The sequence below is a fragment of the Taurulus bubalis genome (assembly GCF_910589615.1).
Source record: "Taurulus bubalis genome assembly, chromosome: 11".
Taxonomy (NCBI): Eukaryota; Metazoa; Chordata; class Actinopteri; order Perciformes; family Cottidae; genus Taurulus; species Taurulus bubalis.
This window is the reverse complement of record NC_136599.1, coordinates 23,255,781-23,272,934: the sequence shown is the minus strand read 5'-3', so window position 1 is coordinate 23,272,934 and position 17,154 is coordinate 23,255,781. Positions and strand designations below refer to the sequence as shown.

The 17,154-nt window shown below is 44.9% G+C and overlaps 1 protein-coding gene across 1 annotated transcript in view; it reads left to right on the top strand.

The window, feature by feature from the left end:
* prex1 (phosphatidylinositol-3,4,5-trisphosphate-dependent Rac exchange factor 1) overlaps positions 1 to 17,154 on the top strand; it is a gene marked incomplete at its 5' end in the record, with an annotated part of 72,967 nt that overhangs the window by 13,063 nt on the left and 42,750 nt on the right. The window contains 7 exons of the mRNA XM_079226363.1: positions 3,138 to 3,203; positions 3,471 to 3,593; positions 8,657 to 8,761; positions 11,539 to 11,640; positions 12,059 to 12,220; positions 15,610 to 15,743; positions 16,055 to 16,170. Of these exons, the coding sequence (XP_079082489.1) occupies positions 3,138 to 3,203; positions 3,471 to 3,593; positions 8,657 to 8,761; positions 11,539 to 11,640; positions 12,059 to 12,220; positions 15,610 to 15,743; positions 16,055 to 16,170 (808 nt within the window). The remainder of the gene's footprint in view (positions 1 to 3,137; positions 3,204 to 3,470; positions 3,594 to 8,656; positions 8,762 to 11,538; positions 11,641 to 12,058; positions 12,221 to 15,609; positions 15,744 to 16,054; positions 16,171 to 17,154) is intronic.

Sequence of the window (17,154 nt, the reverse complement as noted above, 5' to 3'; positions counted from 1 at the left end):
GAAATGACGGGAAAATAGGCCGCCGAGTCACCTGAGATGGGAGATTAGAAAGTAAACAAGGCCGCACCCCGCTGCCTCTCAGCATGTTCATTAAGAAGTAATGAGCCTAAGGAGCGAGTCCAGTGGGTAGCGTATTACAGTGTTCGCCATGGCTTCTGTTTGTTTTTCATGATTTTCTTTTTTCTGTTCCAATAACTACCGGCTTAGCTGCGTTCTGTGGAAAAGGATGGCTCTTTTCAATATTCATCTCCTATCGAAATGTCAGCGTGTGTGTGTGTGTGTGTGTGTGTGTGTGTGTGTGTGTGAGAGAGCAATGCTCCGGGGTATTGTCCTCTCCATGCAAATGACGCACGACTCGTAACACGCTCAAGGTTATCTGAGGGCGCGCTCACATCTGCTTCTTTCCGTGCGAGTCGGAAACATCAACTCTGCTTCGTTTTTGCTTTTCCTTTTTCCCCCCGCGTCAAATCGTGAAGTCGATCTGGATCCAACGGACGTCACGTGGAAACCTTGCGTTGCTCGTCCGTGAGTATCGGTAACCCGTCATTTTGAACTGAGTTACAGATTTAGGCCGGGGAAGAGGTCAAGACCTCTGCCACGTATGACTGACTTGTCTGTTCTCTGGTGGAGGTCATTACTGTTCAGGACTCGAGAGGTAGACGAATGCGAAAGTCCAGACTGCAGATTGCCCAATTATGATGCTTCGTTTTAAACGTGCAACGAACTGCCGTTCGTCAGGCATCAACATCCTTCCAATTATACCCACAATACCTTGTTTCCTCGTCGTCGATTCTGATCACGCTCACCAAATATTACGGCCCGGGCTGTAAAAATACCTTTTACATCGACTGCGGCTCTGAAGCCAGTGTGTCTCAGTCATGCTGGAGGACTCAAATAAACCTGTGTGCTTTGTGACGGAACAATGAAGACAGCCAACACAACCCCTGGGTGAGAACGGCCATATCGCGGGGCGAGAACTGGGCTGAAAGGATCCCTTTGTTGCTCTTTCCCTCCATCCTGCCGATCGCCACATCTGCGCGGCACATTTTGTTTCGGAGGGCGAATCCCGTCCTGCATGGTAGGTGTCGACAGAGAATGACTCCAAAAGTCTTTGCCCTCGACTGAGGAAAAGCCTTGTTTCCTTCCTCTCCTCGTCCTCTCTGCCAGTGAGCAATCTCTCAAACGAGTGACTCCTCCAGTGTGGACATGGTACACGTTGCCTTATGGGAGATTTAATTAGTGCATGCCTACGAGCACAATACGCCCCCCCCCCCCCCCCCCCCCCCAAAACAAAACAGTCAAGAACACGACAACTGATGCTTCCCTTTTAATACTGGTCTTAATTTAGCGAGGACGCAGTTTGCTGCCGAAGACCTTTTGCTTTCTATTTTGGTGCAACCAGTAAAACAAAAAACACTGGAGACAATCCTCCCAAAGTGTTCGGTCTCTGAGGAAACGATATGATTGCTGCCTGCTGCTCGGTTGGCTGCGTTCTATCTTCAGAGCAAATGTGTGATTACAAGTGTCAGTCTTTCATTATAGGCAAGTGACTTACTGTAAGTAATACATGTAATTGGCTGATGTTTTGTGTGACTGTGGAGCGTGCAAATGTTTATTTTTATATATACACATTGACGGTTTAACCAAATGACAAAAACAAAAACCACCCGGATTTTCTTCCTTTCATCTAACAAAAATGTTGGGTTGCTCTTGATAATCCACAGAACACAGAGCCAACAGCTTTTCTACGGACTATTTATTTTCCAATTAAGCATATTTGGCCTGGATAAAGACTCTTAATGCTTTTTTTTAGTACCCACTTAAAATGTTGACTGAAATCCTTAAGAATTCTTTGATCAGATATTGCCTGATCTCATTTGGGGAAATGTTCTATATTGAATCTGTTAATTGTTTATTCATCGTTGATACACTGAGCAGTGAAAAGACGTTAAAACGTTGATTTTTTCAATATCAATTGTTTTCACTGTATTGAGGCAGAAAATCAACGACAAAGATGATCTCAAAACCTGAAGAAAAGACACTGAGCTTTTTCACATGGCAGTAGAGATCTTTCATTGGACATTTTAAGTGACAGGTGTGAATCAGCTGCCAGGTTTTTGAGCAACCACAGTATTCTCCAGTGACACTTTTTTTTACAGAGTTGCGGTACATTCATCGTTGACCCAGCATTTATTACCCCCTATTTGCAACACCCTTCATCCACTTTTCACACTCTAGGCTCTGAAATGCAGATCGACGCCACAGCAGGAGCCTGCCAGGCAAAGGGGGCGGCAGGGGTAGGGTTTTTTATTGGATTTTGGGGATTCATATCTCTTCAACGCCTTTTTTATTTTCCTGACGGTATCGGCGCCTGGAGACGAGGAGGCCGGCCAGACGGAGGCTGGGTGGTGTCTGACAGACGGAGAATTGAGGAAGAGAGAATAAAAGAAACTGTTTGCACATTCACTTCCCTTCTTCTCTGCACCATTCTTTCAAAGTCAGGATTGGCAGGCGATCGCACACACACACACACACACACACACAGAGACAGACAAAGAAAAACCGCACACGCAAGCAAAAGCCCAACTTGACGTGAGACTATTACGGTTGTCTTCGTTGAAGCGGTGTGTGCAGACGCTGCAACAACGAAGCAGTTATTTCTTTTCCGCTTTCTTCCAGCTGGATGCTCGGATGCATTAGCTTCCTCTACAGCGGATACGTACAGTGAGCTTTAAGTGTCACAAGACATTGTGGGGTGGGGGGGGAACTCAAACCCAAACACGTCTTATAGTCATATAGTGCAACGTTTTGCGGGATAGTGAAACCACTCTGACGCGTCTTTGAGTCGCGCCGTGAAAGGCGATTCTCCCTTGAGTGTGTGTGTGTGTGTGTACATGTGGATGTCTGTCGCTCCACGGGATCTGCAACATGTGTTGTATGTATCTGTTTATTTTTTCAGGTGAGGGAAGCTGGACATGAGACTGTTCAGCTTCCCTCGCCTGAAAACTCCTCTTGTTCTCTTGTTGGTAATAGCAAATCAAACTCACCGTGCTTATGTTTTCTTAGCCGTAGATGCTCATCAATAATAAATGACGGTGCTTATTCTTAAACCTGCTCCGTTTCTGTCTCCCCTTCAGGCATTTTTGCGCAGAATCCGACAAACTGCAGATGACCAACAGTGCCTCTTACCTGAACATGTCAAGGTATGGCTGGCTTTTAAATTCCCCCAAAAAATGAGCCAAAAGTGTCTTTTTAAAATATATATATATATATATATATATATATATATATATATATATATATATATATTATGAATCTCAGATATGGTGTTTGCCTTCTTTCCCCCCACGTCTGCGTCCATCTGTTGGTCACTTCCTTGCCCCTTTCCCTTCCTTCCTCCCTGCCTCTTTATCTCTTCCTTCCTCTGCATCCCCTCCCCTTACATCACCCCCACCCCTCCCTGTTTTTAGATTCTGTTTTCAAATATTGAGGACATCCTGGAGTTGCACAAAGAGGTGCTGTCTGCAGTGGAGGCCAGTCTGCAGCCCGATCCCCATCCCCAGCATGCACTGGGACACGTGTTCTTGCAGTTTGTAAGTAGCACATGACACACACAAAGACAAGCATAAAACACCCGACGGTCACACGAATCACGCATGTGGGAGCGCATGCAATTCCTCCTCCTCGCAAAAAAAAACAAAAAAAACAAACGCTCTTTTTATGGGCTACGCGTAACCACGGATGCAGGTAAAAGCGTGCAAAGCCTGCTGTGAAAATGCCCCTTAATTATCTCTTAACACACACACACACACACACACACACACACACACACACACACACACAAACACAAACCTCCCTTTGCCTTTCCTCCCTTTCCAAACAGGCTGCATCCTGTCAGCCAAAAAGAGTCTCTCTTCATCAGTCTCTGTGTCCTGCCATCTCCTCCTCTTGCCCCTCCATCCCTCCTTCCAAAGATTTCCTCTCTGCTCTGCAACCCCCCCTCTCCCCTCCCCTCTCCCTTCCCCTCCCGCTCTCCTCTGTTTGAACTCGTTTGGCCCCAGGGAACAAACAAAGAAGGGTCTGTGTCCGTCGGTGGGAGAGATGGAGTGTCACTGGGCGAGGGGGGGACAATGCTTCTGCTGGTTGCACTCAGTCGCGAGCTCCTTCTCTTGCTCTCTCTGTTTGTCTCTCTCTGACAAACCATCTTCAATTCACTTTCACTGAGGCAAAGAAACGCCTCCGCTAGGTATTCCTCTGTCGGTCTGCTCCATCAGCTTTGGGCAGTGATGAAGGACACAATTAGTTTGTTTTGCCTTTGAGAAATGTCCATGGAGCCAAAAGTCCAACCTGCATGCCATTTCATGAGCCACACCACCATCAATAATAATCCATCCACTAGCTGCCACTTAATCACATCTGTGGATATCTGTTTAATCTGCTCATCGAAATGTACCTTCACACATGTGCGAAGTGTTATGGTCACCGACTTGATTGAAGGAGCCCAGTCTCTTTGCCCAGAGGTCAGACTGGGTGGGTAATGGGAAAGCTGCTGGTGCTTTAATTCCCCCCGGCCTTTTTTTTTATAATTTCAGTGTACTTCAAGTTTACATCAGTGCCACGACAGGAAAAAAAAAACCTCAAACCAGCACTGGATATCGATTCCAGGTGTGATGATGAGTCATAGTACGAAAAAAGATCTCAATATACTTGATATAATTAATTGAAATGGTATTTCAGTCCAAGGTATTTCCTTTTCTCAACAGATTCAGAACATTTACATAACTGAGTATAATTGTTTTAATGTACATGGATACATTCAATTACTTTAAATGTTTTTGCACTTTTTAATGTTTTCAAATCAGGATAGAGTTCACAGATTCACAGATATTCAATTCACATCGTTATAAGAAGATAAAAGCAGAAAATCTTTACATCTGAAAAACTAGGTTGATGAATGACTGAAAGTTGTCGACAATCTACACTTTATCTTATTGTCAATGAATTACCATGAAAATACCAAAACCATTACAGGCGACTAGCTTCAGCTACATATTACTCAAAATGAAAAAGCATATCTCCCAACCATGTTTCAATATTCTTTTAAATAAATAATTAATTGAAATCACAATTGTTAGCGAATAATCTCCAAACTAATTCAGCACTAATATGTTTATATGAGCAAAAAGAAAGCATACATGGTTTATAATTCAGTGTATAAACATGTAATACATGGTTTATAACACACTGCAAATGCACTTGTAAGCAGAATTAATGAATTCATCACCAACTCCTCCTGTGATAACAGAGGACAATAAAACACAGCTGTAATTATATAAAATATGTCTCCATAAGAGAAGTTATAATTGTTGACAAATACGCTGTAACTAAAAGTTAAACATGTCCTCTTGTTTGCTTTACAACTGGTGTGTTTGTTAAATGTGTATGCACTGCTTATAAATAGGGGAGCGGGGAAGTGTTACCCTGCATATCTATTACACTTCCCTCTCCGACCCGTGACCTTTGTCTCCTCCAACACCGATGCAGCTCAGCCAATCGGCTGGCCCCGTCTGGCGCCCTCCAGCCGTGGCCCTTGACCTCGACCAGAGGTCAACACCATGACCGGGATTTGATTAACCTCCCGCATTGTTCCGCGAGACTGTCTGTCTGCCACTCACAGTTCGGGAAGAAAAATGGGAAAATTCATTGCTATTCCAAGTCAGATGTTGCCAAGATATATTGGGAGGCTGCCGATGTTAAAAAAAGAAAGAAAGTGCACCAGTCTTTTATTTTGAAAGTTTATTTATATAGCACATTGCAGTAGCAAGGCCATTCAGAGTGCTATACATATCAGATCAAAAGCATTAAAGCGATATACAGATGCTTCTTTGTCACTGTTAATGAATAGAGGACATTTAAAGAAAAAAATGAAGACATTGGAACAAGTCTGTTTCCATTGAGACACACACACACACACACACAGATTCTTAGCCCTCGCTTCACTGCCTGCATGAGATTATTTAAACCCTGCAAAAGGTGAAAAAGTGACTCGCGCTTGAGGAGACATCAATATTTGCTCTATTTCTGGGAGTGTATACATGAGCGCTGTGCAAGAGGCAACAGTCACGTTATTATGCACTTTCTGAACTACGGCCATTATGCGTCGACTCTATGCGATTCCTCTCTGTGTGTGTGTGTGTGTGTGTGTGTGTGTGTGTGTGTGTGTGTGTGTGTGTGTGTGATGCTACCCCTCTCATCTAGCCTCCGGAATAACATTCCAATGACGGGGGAATCAAATAAAGACGTACGTTTATCAAAGGGACAACCCACGTCTTTGAGCTATTCTGGATACAACTGATGTCTTTCAGAGTCGTCTCGATGCTTAAAATGGACTCTGTGGTTCACGTTTTGGCCCCTGGTAAGACGTTTAGCTGTGCCTGAATTGAATATGTTGTTGTCACCGGAGAAAAGGAAATACCTTGGAGGGGGCTTTGGTTGTAAACATAGCTGGAGCAGAGGGGCTAGACAGCCAATTGGTGACTGAGAGCGTTAAACGGTTATTTCAGGTTGAGCTACTGAGGTGCCACCATATCCAGGAGCACGTAGGTGTAAACTGATATACAGTGGCTACATTTACATGTCCCTAAATATTCAGCCTGCTCAAGTTTTGTGGTTTTTTTTTTTTTTGAAGATAGTGACCCATCCTGCACTGCTGCATTTCACAGTCTGGGCATGTTCAGCTTAGTTGTTGCTAGGCCCTCATGGTTTAACAATTGGGTAGAGCAGACGGGCAGACGCCGTATTCTGTTTCCTGGTTTCACGAATATCATGCAATCTATGAGTTTTTTTTTTTTTTAAGGTGCTTAGTTGCCACTCAAAAAGTAACACTTTTCCCATTTGCATTGACATCAACTGCTTTACAATGCATACCATTTTCTTATACGATTTTCTTCCCAACAAAACAGCATCGCAAGAAGCTGCAAAGTGTCCCATTCCTATTTCGTGACATATTACCACATGTTTGATATTTGGTGCATTTGGACGGACCACATAGTTTATCGCTATGACGACGTTGTGCTGTGGACAAATTAGAGCCAGAATCAACTTTATTGGCGCTACGCTTTGCATTCGTTTAAGCTCGATAGACTGCTGAGCTAACGGAGAGTGGTCTCAGTGAAATACAGAAAGGATGATTCATGACAAACGTGCTAATTTGAGAGATCAAACCCCCTCTAAGCCTGTAAATACGACCCAACTCATTTTAAATGTGCCTCGACAAGAACGGGAAACCAATGGCCTGTAAAATAGGGATACTGAATTTAAATATATGAGATCTTTTCATTATTAATCATCATTTAATCATAATCAGACTATTATAAATACACATGTACAAGTCTTGTCCCTCCCATGCTTTCTTCCTCTAGCTGCCTTCTAACTAGTATCTGGGGTTCCACACCATATGCCGGGGACAGCTGTTGCTCCCAGTGGTGCTTTGGACTGGGATCCCCTGCCAAATGGCTTTGGGTGTGTTTGGGTTCCTGCCCCCCTGTGTGGTTTAAAAAAATGTTTATATTGTGCTGCTGCTCACTCGTGTTTTACACATCCACACATCTCGGCTCCTTCTGGTTCTATAAAAAGAGCTGTTAGCTTTGTTTGGCTGCTTCTGTCACCACTGCCGGGTCGCCATGTTAAAAACAGACACTGTGTGAGTGTGTGTGAGTGTGAGAGGTACAGGAGGCTGGCTTGGTGACCACCTCTATTTTAGTATAGTAAGGAACCTTTCAAATATGCTTTCAAACTTTTTTTATCAGGCTGACTCGTCTCAATGACCGAATATCAATTATTTCTTTGTAGTCATTATGGCCACGCCAGCTTTAAACGCAGAGCCTCTGGGCGGCGGCAGTTAAGGTTGAAAGCGGCGCCCGAGCACCTGTAGTTTTGGATTTCACTTACTAAGCGGCTTCAGGTGTCAGTTTCTAGACCCGGAGCTGAGGCCCCATCGTGCACATGGTTTCACATCCCAATTGCTGTAGCGCAGTTAAGAATACACAATGGGCCTCGACAAGCTTCAGGTGTACACATTGGTGTTGCGTACTGCACGAGTAATGCATGCAAAGCTATGGTGGACTCACTCGCCCGGGTGTCACGCTGCGTGTACACAAAAGTAAACAACAGCCCGACAAAAGTGCTCTGGACCAGTGCTGGGGCTGTTGTGCCTTGTTGCACCGCGTGACTCTGTCACCTTCAGGAAAAAGGAAGTGTGGTGTGTTGCCACAATGATGTGGGCTACTTCGAAAAAGAGAAGTATGATGGATGCTGTGAAGGAATACTGCGGTCGGTACATGGCAATCCGGAAAGCTTTGTGAGGGTCTGTATTCTTTCAGCGGTTTTGTTCCAAAAGTCGTTGCACTCGATAGCCCAGAATTGCAAATGCTGGCGTTGCTGCTGCTAAAAATGAGCAGGAATGAAAGCTGCTGAAGTGCAGTTATCCCATGCTTTTTTTTGCAATAATAAAAGCGAATCATATTCGACTTGAGCAACAGGAGCTTTCTCAGTGGATTCCTCACCGCTGCCAACTAGCCAGTATACAATACGGTATACTGTACATCTGCAATCCTGACGTGTTTTTTCTTCTTCTTTCTTTCTCCTGCTTTTGCAGAGGGAGGGTTTCTCGGTGTACGGTGAGTACTGCAGTAACCACGAGAAGGCTCTGCGACTTCTCATGGAGCTCAACAAAATCTCCAACATCAGGACCTTCCTGCTGGTAAGTCGCCACAGCTCCCCTCTCCTCTCGCCCTTTTCTTCACATCTCGTCTCTTTTGCATTATGTTGGTCTTCCTTCCTCTTCTGCATCGTGACTCTGACTTCTCTCCTCTTTAATAAAAAAAACAACAACAACAAAAAACGCAATGTTTTTGTTATTCTATTTCATAGGGGTCTTATGTATCCTTTCCTCTAGTGGTGGTCCATTTAATACCTTATCTTCTTTCCTGGTGCCTCACACTCCCGTCTACCTTTGCCCCACATTTCTCCCCTCATGTGAGTCTCTCAATCTCTCCTCTCCTCTCTTTTTTTCCCCTTCCATCATATCGCCTCCATTTCCATGTTAACGTTTGAATAAAGGGGAAACCCCCCTCGACAAGGCCAGAGGGTTCTTCCTGCATGGACAGGATGCAACCGCTCGCCAAGGTCACCTTTGTGTCGCTCTTGTAGTGTTTCCGCTGCCAGCTGTTCTCTGTGTTTTGACACCCAAACGCTTGCGCCCTGAGACAATGAACTTAAAATGCCGACGGGGGCCTTTTGAGTTGGGGGCCGAGCCGATGAAATCATCTGCACATTCCGGGCCAGCCAGCTGTGGAGCGTTGGCAGCCTGTTTGGGATTGGCCGGGAGATCTGAGGCCGCGCGCTTGTCGCTGCCTGATGGTTCGCTTCCACGGCATTATTCTGATCCACAGGACTGGAAGCGGGCGGATGAGAGTGTGTTCTGTGTGCCTTGGCTTTTCCGCTCCTCCTGGGCCGGTCATGCGGTGGCTAATTGGTTCGGTCTTGAGCGACGTTGACGGCTCCAAAATCGAATCACTGCACAAACATCTGGGTACACACGAAAAACTGTTGTCTGGCCTGCTCAGTAAGCTCACGTATTGGACTCGCTCTTGTGCTTTGACTAGCAACCCGCGAGCAAAACAAAAATAAGATGAATTCACGGCCATTTAGAAAAAAATAAGTCGACAGAGAAAATGTGCGATTCTTCTGTACAACATTGGTGGATACAGATTGAAAGTTTCTAAATTCTTAAAGCGGTGACCACCGCAAAACGCTGTCATAGCAATTAATGACAGTGTAACACGCATTGCCACCGGTGTCTTTCCAACGTTCCCTTTTTTATCTTCTTCCGGATTAAACTATTTTTATGCTAATTAAATCACACGACGACGGGAGCTTCCGAAATTGTGTGTAGAAATGAAGCGCTAATTGCATTGGAAGAGAAGAGGGAAGTGAAGCGAAAGCAAAATGAGGTCAGAGTGAAGAGCGGAGGGAATTCTGGCTCGAGGCTGGCAGATTACAAGTAAGCAGAAGATGAGAGGAGGGAAAAGAGAAGTCGGGGAAGATTTTAGACTGAAATTTTGGTTTTGTCTGAGAGAAAACGCACTCGTACATTAGGAATCTGTGAATCCCAAAGTTACGCAGTCACAATGAGTTGCTGCTGTTTTCGCTGCTCATTTTCCCATCAAGCATACCCCACCATCCTCTCCTCCTCTGTGAGAGTGATGCCGTATGATGATAATGCTCTGAACTGATCTGATGCTGTCTGTTTCCCACTGGAGAACACTCAAGTGGTTTATCTGCTTTTGATCTTTCATCCCATCCTATGAGCTCATAGCATACTGACAGGCTGCGTTCCTACAAAACACAAGGCAGCAACCATGACTGTAAATCTCCCGGGGAATGAGAGCACATTTTAGAGGTTTCTCAGGGATCCTTTCGTTTGGCTTTGGAGGCTTTTCCAGCGGCGCAGCAGAAGGAATGTAGTGGAGTTATAGAGTTGTGTGTATAAATACGCCATCCTAAAAATGGGACTGAAGTCTTTTTGTTGTTTTTGTTTTTTTAACCCTATTTGCTGTAAGAGAAGGAACTGGGAGTAAAATAAGTGCTCCCAACATGCAACAAAATGTGTCTGAAACCGACCACAAGGTGCTATTGGTAATAATTAAGACCCATAGACTTGCCGAAATAAAGCTTTGGTGACAGGATGTGGTCCTCGGCAGTAAAGCTTTCCCAGGAAAAACAGCTATCGTGGTTGGGACATGCCAAAATATAGGTTGTGCAGAGCGGTCACAGAAGTCAAGTACCACTGTAATTAAGTGAATAAATAAATAAATCTCTATACTGCAATATGATGGCAAAATTGTCAAAAGTATAAACAGACTAAGAAATAAATAATCATGTGTTTCTGAAACAAAAGATGAAGACCCACATGACAATTATTGTCGCCATATGTATTCTTTTTCTGGAGACCACATCGACAAATGCCCTTTCAGTGGCAGCAATGTATGAAGCGCATACAAATTAAATAACGTGTTTATAAATGGGAAAATAAAACCCAAACAAACAGAGACGGATTATTCTATTCTGCACCTGGACCTGTTATAGATGTGCTGCCGGTGCAACAGGCTGGGACTGAATGGAAATGACAACAATGGTCAATTAGAGTCTGTTTATTGCTGAAAGAAAGAGACAGCGACGCAAACAGCTGCACAAAAATGGACAAGTGCTATGCAAAAACATAAAAAATAAAAAAATGTTATACTTTAAAAGAAATTAAGTGTTTTTTTTCTCTCTGTAACTGAACCAAGTTGCACTTTGAAGAAACAACATTGGATGCTTTGGTCCTGATTAAGCTATCATTCATTCCAATGTTAACTTGGGGGAACTCACCATTTTCTCTAACTTTTCCATCACAAGCATTATCTTGCTGTCTGGTAAATATATAGTAGTGTGAACACTGGCGTGTAACGTTGGTTATTTGCGTCTCTTCTTCAGCACTGCATGCTACTCGGAGGGAAGAAAAGCACAGATGTTCCCCTGGAGGGCTACCTTCTCAGCCCCATTCAGAGGATCTGCAAGTACCCTCTGCTGCTCAAGGTACTTAACAACTCCTGCACTGATGTCACGACGCTGTCATCAAATGATCACACCAGCTTTGTTTAGTTTTTTTACACATCACACCCTACTCAGACAATTTAAAGAAACAAAACTAAGCTAACATGCTAGCTGACATCAGCAACCTCATTACATGGACACAGTGCTGCTGTGTTGATCAATACCAGTGACTGGTTTTATGTTGTGAGCAAGAACTTTATACCTTCTGTTATTTCAAGGCACCCAATCCTCCCAACACACTTTTCCTTCTGCATGGGTGGCGGGACACGCGTCAAAGATTTAGTTGTTACCAAAGGTCACAGAATGCTTTCTGCTCCAAGACTTAAGTGCTTCTATTTATGTGCCCGCTTCTCGAAAGTCTACCGTGTTTTTTTGAAAACTCCTCCTTCCCCCAATCCAGGAGCTGCTGAAGCGGACCCCGAAGAAGCACGCCGACTACCCGGCAGTGGAAGAGGCTCTGCAGGCCATGAAGGCCGTCTGCTCCAACATCAACGAGACCAAGAGGCAGATGGAGAAACTGGAGGCTCTCGAGCAGCTGCAGTCGCACATCGAGGGCTGGGAGGTGAGAGTGAGACGGGCGAATGAGAAAAGCCTCAGACAGTAACCTCGAGGAGTAAGAAAATCACTGTTGCTTCCTTGAGAAGGGGGGGGGGGCCTTGAGAGCTGAAAGATGATGGCACAATTGCAATAGAGCAGTGACATGTGAAGGGTACAAATTGGAGGAAAGAAAGACATACTTTTCTTAGAGCAACATAATTATGATTCGAAAAAGGTCTCTGCAAAAGACAGACGTGAAAGTCCTGTGACGTGACCACGGCCAAGCTTTTGAGAGGGACCTCAACTGCCCGCGGTCGGCATCTACCTTAAGAGTTAAGCTGATGCAGCCAAGATAGCCGCTCTGAGCACAGGGGCCGCGGACGGGGCTTGGGAGCCGAGCGACGGGTCCAGTGCATTTTTCACGCCTCCCTCACCCACCACAACAGAGGCCTTGTCTTAGCAGGCACCAAAGGGACAATCCACCCACACAGGGTGCCAAGGGGGGTGCCAGCAGGCACACTGCCCAATCAGAGGAGACCAAGGAAGCAGGACTCGAGTCTCACATGAACTGGGAGGGTTATATGAGGGGACTTTTTGAAGGGGGGCAGAAAATTGAAGGATGGAACTGGGGAGTGGGCCCCACTGGGACATCGCACTTTGCTTGCCAAAACAGACCCCTCTCCTGTCTTTGCCTCAGAGAAATGTCACAATTTGACCCTGATGATTGGTTATTAAGTCTGGGTACATAAACAGGAAAAGACCGTACAGGATATTTTCTGCTTTCTGCTCTAAATGTATGACCCAAGACCACAGAGTAGGGCTGAAGACGCTATTCAATGGTTATGATAGATTGGAATTGCACTTTTTCCACTTCTGTTTCTTTGATTATAACTTTTTGGTATTTAACTTCACGTATGCTCGGTTACGCCAGTGTTATTATGTTATATAAAGTCTTACATTTTTAAAAAAATTTTTAAGGTAAACTATCAAAGATTCAGTTTTTTTCCAGCTTCTCAAATGTGAAGTGTTTCGCACAATTTTAAATATCGTTGAGTTTTGGACTGATTGGCATTGTTTTCAAATTTGTTGCCATTTCATACACAAAATAATGGATCGTTGGATACAATCCTAACTGCTAGGAGCATCGCTGTGATTCACTTTGAGATCGGTGATGGAGTTAATGTTGAGATTTACCTTAATAACCTGAACATGAATGATCATTGAACTCAAATTAGCCCTTAAACAGATCACGTTCAGTAGGTTACAGCTCAAATCCAGCTGTTACCTCTGAAAATGGATGCACCCATTCAGTCCAAGACAGGCAATTTCTCTGTGCTCTCCCTCTGAACAACTCTGCTTCACCCCGACCCCCTCAAAGAGCCTCCAACCTTACAGCATTAGTCTCGCTCTTATTTCCCCCTCCCACTCCTTTCAGGCTAATCACCTCCAGCTCTAATGGCAGGGGCCGCTAGTAATGCCGAATCAGGCCCTGACCCATTACCGCTGCTCAGATACACTTTGCACACACACTCACCCCGTCGCTGTTGCGTATTTGCATGCTTTCATATACATTATGGATGTATGAAAACGTTGCCGTGCCTGCGAACGCACATTACAAGCGCTCCAAGAAGACGCACACATATGCATCGAGGCCGCTGTCTGAATTCTCATACATGCGGTCGGGCCAACCCCCCTCCCCAGATCAGCACAGTTAAAACGAGGTCGAATCGATGGTCTGAAACCCGATCCTCTCCCCAAGACCCTGTCAGTGTGCACCTTAAGAAACCGCTCAGAGAATAATTTTCTCCCTCTTTCTCACGGACTCTGGAGCAGTGAACATCCATCATAAATACATACTCGTGGAAATCAATTATGGCCGCTGGAGAGCGGGCGTGGCTGGCGGGGAGGGTTTCCATAGATCTCTGGTGTACCCCTGTCTGAAACATCAAAGACGACATCGAAGTCCAAGTCTGATGTGTACGTGTCGGCGAGCGGTGAGGGGTGCTCTCCGGGCCAAAAGGGGAGGGGAGGTTGTCTGAAGTCGGCACATGGGTGTATTTAGTTCCAGGTGATTTGGAGGGGAGTGATCCGTTTAACAATGAGCAATGAGACGTCTTTGTTGTCTGTCATCTCATTTTATGTGTTGGCGGGCTAACAGACCCGAGGAAGTTAACACAAATCAAATTCTTAAATATTCCCTCGCCTGTTTGATAGCCGTGTTGTCCGTCATTCACAAAACAGGAAAGTATTGCACGTGTGTGTCTGCGAAAGCGGTTTCTGTTCGATTTGAAACGTGAAAATTATTTTCTAAAATGCTGAAGTAATGTTAGCAATTGGTCCAGAAGTTCAGCCACTTTGGGAGAAGGTTAATTAGACAACATGTTGTGGTCAATCAACGCAGCATTTATCCTAACAGTTTCCCTGACTGACATCAACGGCCTCTTTACCAAAGACTGAGAGGTCCGTGGATCACTTTTCAAAATATTTATTATCTAAATTTCAGTAAAAACAGTCAGAATGAGACCGGGACGAACATATCACGCACACATTTCAATACAGAAACTGATTCAATACGTTTTTTTTGGTCTTCAAGTTGGGGACGAGAAACGGCTTTTAAGACAAACTTGATCACATCCTGCGAGGGTGGCGGGCTGCAGAGTAACATAATGCATGTGAGTAAGTGCAGGGGAGTTGACGAGGCCTTTGCATCACTTTGGCCCGACAGAGGTACAAAGCATCTCATCGGGTGTCACTGCAGGGATCAGGATAATACATAAGCACTTCCACCTACAGTCTGCACCATGTCATGAGTCATGTAGTTCCTTCCTCTATGCCTATACAGCTGTATTATTTTATGCACACGGGTGCAGGCGTGTACCTGTAGCATGCACGTACACTCGTTTACATGCCGAGAAGAGAATAAAAAGGCCTTGTTTGTTTCAGAGCCCCACAGGAAACTCTATGTAGGCCAAGGTGATGGTCTTGACGGGGGCTGCCACTTTAAAGTGTAATGCTTCCATTGAAGGTAGACGTGATGGATTTGCTCCACCCCCTTCCCCCCGCAAAAAAAAGATTCAGTTTGAGATAACTCTGTGTGTTAGCAACACTCAGTGCAGGAAGGCTGAGCTCTGGTGTTACGACTAGCGAGAAGCTAACTGTCCTGGCAGTGAATGGTGTGTTTACTCTTTATTATCAGTGAAGATGGAATGAAAACAAATAGTCCTTTTTTGTTTTCCTGGCAGCTCCCCTATTTAGACTAAAAGTGCTATCAGAGTCTCCATTCTCTGCTCAAATTTGCACATGGCCATGATGGAGGAACCTTGAGTTGTGTCACTCTCGTTATAGTAACAATGCCTTAAACTAATGTCCTTTTCAATCTTCTTTCTTCTTCTTCTTCTTCTTCTTCTTCTTCAGGGAACCAACCTGACAGACATCTGCACGGAGTTGCTGCTTCACGGAAATCTCCTGAAAATCTCTGCAGGCAATATCCAGGACCGCGTCTTCTTCCTGTTCGACAACCTTTTGGTTTACTGTAAGAGGAAGTCCAGGTGAGAAGGGGCAGACCTGCCTCCAACTATAGGGCTGCTTCCACAACAGCGCGTCAAAGGGAGGGTGGAACAAGAAAGCATTACAAAATATTTAAATCAACAGACGATCGGGAACAAGTCAGGCGCGGGAAACTGGCGCAAATGTTCACATTCCTGTTTGTCTAGACATGTTTTTAGTGCGCAGGCCAAAACAACTACACGTGCCTGCTGTTCCCGGAGCTGTGTCGGCCGTGAATGTACGCATTGGTATTTTTCTGTCAACGGATGTTTTCCTCCGCCGAGTGTAACCGCAGTGTTGTCTCATCATGCAGGGTTTCTGGAAAGAAGTCCACCAAGAGGACCAAGTCCATCAACGGGCCCCTCTATGTGTTCCGAGGCCGAATCAACACCGAGGTGATGGAGGTGGAAAATGTGGAGGACGGAACAGGTTTGTGTTTGCGCTGCAGCCTTGCAAGACCGTCTATATGTCCATTCATGCAGTCTGAGCTCTTTTTGATTTGTTCACTATGACATCCCAGGTAATATAAGGAAAATAACCTTGTGCGTTCACTACTTTTAGTTTGCCTCCAGGGTTGCAGCTCGCAACCTCATGCACCACCTTTTGATGTCGGCTGTTCAGTAACGGGTTGAGGCGTAGATATAAATCTAAAGTACCAGGTAATAAACGCGGCGCGATCTCGGAGCGTGTTTCGAGATGTAGTGCCAAAGATAAACGACTCCTCTGAGATCCGGTCGTCGACCAGCTTTTCTTGCTGTTGTGGTTTGTTTTGCGAGGTATTGCGCCGGGCTTAGTAGAAACACTGCGTCTTCTTCTCTCTCTCTCTCTCTCTCTCTCACATGTTTCCTCTTTTTTTAGGTCTCTATTGTGCTGGCAGAATGTTTTTGAAGACCACATGACTTTTTTTTTTCTTCTGCGTGTTGCCTGTCACATTTAGGCTGCGGAAGAAGAAATCACAAAGAAAAAAATGCTGTGTTCTCAGAACATAGGGGTCTCGCATCGAGAAATACATACACGTGAACTCCCACAAAGCAGATTATCTGATTACTAAGGGTGTAAGATATGACATGGGGGATTGTCCTGGGTTATGGGCTGAAAGCGTGAATGGAACCATCCAGTTTATATTTTAAATGATAATAAAAGATAACCCAGGCTGCATGAACTGTACATAATATGTTCCCACCTTCAGAGTCACACCAGTGAGGAATCTGACTCAAATAGCCACCTGTTCAGCTTTGCAAGCATTCAAAATATCCTCACTTTCACTGATTCATAAACCTCTCTGCCTTGATTAATGCGAACATGCACATATAAAACTCTAAGAGAATCCATCTTTTTCCCGTTCCCATCAGCAGTAGCTGCTCCCTGTGGGGCCTGAAGTATCACATCTATTTATATGACCTTTGAGCGCAA